Source organism: Cupressus sempervirens, chromosome 2 (genome assembly GCF_028749045.1).
Source record: "Cupressus sempervirens isolate cs-2001-9-10 chromosome 2, ASM2874904v1, whole genome shotgun sequence".
NCBI classification, from domain to species: domain Eukaryota; kingdom Viridiplantae; phylum Streptophyta; class Pinopsida; order Cupressales; family Cupressaceae; genus Cupressus; species Cupressus sempervirens.
The window spans coordinates 18,054,628-18,058,005 of record NC_143119.1 but is presented as its reverse complement, the minus strand read 5'-3'; the positions used below and the strand labels follow the sequence as shown (position 1 = coordinate 18,058,005).

The window sequence follows — 3,378 nt, the reverse complement described above, 5'->3', positions numbered from 1 at the left end:
AACAACTGAGACTTCTAATCTATTGAAATCTCAGAAATAACACAACATTCTGCTACTGAGGGTCTCCTAGAAAGTTCATCAGCAACTACATTGTTATGTGAGCAATGTTTCTGGATTAGATTCTGTGAGTTTTTTTAGCATCAACGTTTCGGATCATACTACATGATCCATCATCAGGACAAGAGAACATCAGAATATGGAATGAGCAGACCAGGACACCACAAGCAGTCCTAAAAGGAGAGGGGGGGGAAGGGCACAAAGACCAAGAGGACCAAAAATAAAGACATAACCACCAAGAGAACCGGTACAGAATAACCAATCACATGAAAAAATGCAGATAATGTGCATAGATGTAAAGGAATTTTTAATATGCATTAAAAAATGATAAAAAATAAATAACTAAATAAAAAATAAAAAATAAATAAATAAGTAGATAAATAAAAAATTAAAAAATTAAGGCTCAGCGTGAAAAAGGGAGGAAGCACACGATTATGAAAAAGAATAAATAACTATAAGAGGTTGAAAATACAAAAATTAGGACTTAAAAATTAAGTATTAAATTAATAATAATAAAAAGAAGGCTCAATCCCTAACCTAAATATATAAAAGAACAAAAAATAAATAAATAAAAGCATGTGCAAAAATTGAGAACTTATATACAACTATATCTAAAAAATCGAACAAGCCAAAAAATATTTTTTTTATATCCCCAAGAGAAAGAACAAGAAGAGAAACATTAGAAAGGCCCTAATACCAAAACGAAGAAGCTATACACCAAATAAAAAGCTCAGGAGCAAAAAACCTAAATAAATCGATCGAACCTAAAAACTAAAAATGCTACTATAAGAAAATGCGTAAATATGCCATGAGTGCGAAGCAAACGCAACACTGGAACCAACCCAGATTAAAGAAAATGAGCACAAAGAGATAAAAAGCAAACCATAAATAAATAAATGAGGATATTAATAAAAAACAAGACATCAAGATGGAAGACCCCAGGCTGAAACCACCGGCACAGGAAAGAGCTCTAGGGTTAGAGCGACACAGAGGGCTAAGACGGAATGCCATCCCTCATGTCAAATTTTTGATTGAGATTGAGAATGCCATTAGTGGCCTACCTACGGATGTCGCCGAAGAAATTAGGCAAGACTGTGCGGTGGCTCTGAGGCATGCCAAGCCACCCAAGCGCAATATCCCCAATTCTGAGATGCGCGCCTTCCATGACTTAATTCGCAGTAATGACATTGTCATTACCAAAGTGGACAAAGGTAATGCCACTGTTGTGATGAACAGGCAAGACTATGTGTCTAAAGTTTTGGACTTACTATCAGATCCGAATAGCTACAAGATCCTTTCTCACAACCCTTGCTCTTTGATCCTTACGAGAGTTAAGTCCAGTTTGGCCAAGTCCTCGTTTGATGAGTCAACAAAGAAAAAACTATTGCCTTCTAAAGAGGTGACCCCTCGCATCTATGGGGTTCCAAAAATTCACAAACGTGGCATCCCTTTAAGACCAATTGTGGATACCATTGGCTCTCCCACATACTTGTTGGCCTCCCACCTTGCCAAGATCATCTCGCCTCTGCTAGGAAAGTCTGACTCTTTCATCAAAGACTCCAACCATTTTGTCCAATTCATTCAGGACACCAAGTTGGAACCTAGCGATATCTTGGTTAGTTTTGATGTGGTTTCCCTCTTCTCCAAGGTCCCCATTCTTGACTCCATCAATCTTGTCAAACGCAAGGTCGGGGATGAGATCGCAGAGTTGGTTGAGCTTTGTTTAAGATCCACCTTCTTCTCTTTCCAAAATGTCTTCTATGAACAAGTCGATGGAGTAGCCATGGGTTCGCCCCTCTCCCCGGTCATCGCCAACCTCTTCATGGAGTATTTTGAGGAGATGGCTATCCAGTCCTTCCCCCTCAAACCCAAATGGTGGAAACGATACGTGGATGACACTAATGTTTGTTGGCCACATGGGCTTGAGAACCTTGAACTATTTCACTCTCACATCAACAGTTTGGTCACCAACATTTCCTTCACCAAAGAGCTCGAATCTGACTATCAGTTGCCTTTCTTAGATGTCCTTCTTATCCGAAAGGCTGATGGGTCATTCGGTCGCAAGGTTCACCGCAAAACCACCCACACTGACTTGTACTTGCACGCATCCTCCCACCATCACCCCAGCCAGAAGGTTGGCATCCTTAAGACCCTCACCCTCAGAGCTTTCAGAATCTGCGATGATGACAACTTGCATGAAGAGCTCACTCATCTTCGTCAAGTATTCATGTTAAATGGATATTCTCACAGGCAGATCTCCAAGGCTATCAACCGAGCCAAGTCCTTCTTTCTTTCTAGATGTACCCTCAGTCCTCCACCCAACCAGCCTCCCCGGTTCGCCACCCTTCCTTTTGTTGATGGCATCTCTCAGAAGTTGGCCAAGATCTTATCTAAAAAGGGTCTTCATACTGCTTTCAAACCCCTTTCGCAGTTACGTCATCGAGTTCCTCCCCTTAAGGACACCAAAGACTCTTTCCTCGACTCGGGAGTCTACAAGATTGAGTGCTCTTGTGGGGCCCCTTACATAGGGGAAACAGGCCGTTCTTTTCGTACCAGAATTCGAGAGCATGGTGCAGATATCAGACATGATAGAACCCATAAATCTGCCCTTGCTGAACATTCTTCGGCCACAAGGCATCACATTTGTCTGGAGGCCGCCAAAATTCTTTCCAAGGAGGATAACTTCTTCAAAAGAAAACTTAAGGAAGCTATTGAAATTAACTATCATCCCATCAACCTCAATCGAGATGATGGATGGTCCATCAGCTCGTCTTGGCAACCTCTCGTGGGCTCGCTTAAGACTCAGCATCACCCTTGATGTTTCTCGAGCTTTCCTGCCCCCCCGAGTTTGTCCCCTAGCCTTCCCCCGTCACTCCCCCATTTTTGCCTGTTCGGTTTATGGGGGAGCCCCCCCCCCCCCCCCCCCCCCCCCTCTCCTTTCATATTCAGTCTCCTGGCCCCACCTTGTGGTCTCCAAGCTCCTCCCTCCTCATATTCTCTGTGTTCTTTTTCAGGTTGCTTCCTGCTGTCTCTCCACTCCTTTTGCATTCCGTCTTAGCCCTTTGTGTCGCTCTAACCCTAGAGCTCTTTCCTGTGCCAGTGGTTTCAGCCTGGGGTCTTCCATCTTGATGTCTTGTTTTTTATTATTATCCTCATTTATTTATTTATGGTTTGCTTTTTATCTCTTTGTGCTCGTTTTCTTTAATCTGGGTTGGTTCCAGTGTTGCGTTTGCTTCGCACTCATGGCATATTTACGCATTTTCTTATAGTAGCATTTTTAGTTTTTAGGTTCGATCGATTTATTTAGGTTTTTTGCTCCTG

At 42.3% G+C, this 3,378-nt stretch overlaps 1 protein-coding gene across 1 annotated transcript; it reads left to right on the top strand.

Moving 5' to 3' along the window:
* Positions 1-985: 985 nt before the first annotated feature.
* Positions 986-2,875, top strand: LOC149570872 (uncharacterized). The gene has a single exon (XM_089815650.1). It carries the CDS (start codon positions 986-988, stop codon positions 2,873-2,875), a length of 1,890 nt encoding a protein of 629 aa, XP_089671776.1.
* Positions 2,876-3,378: the final 503 nt, after the last annotated feature.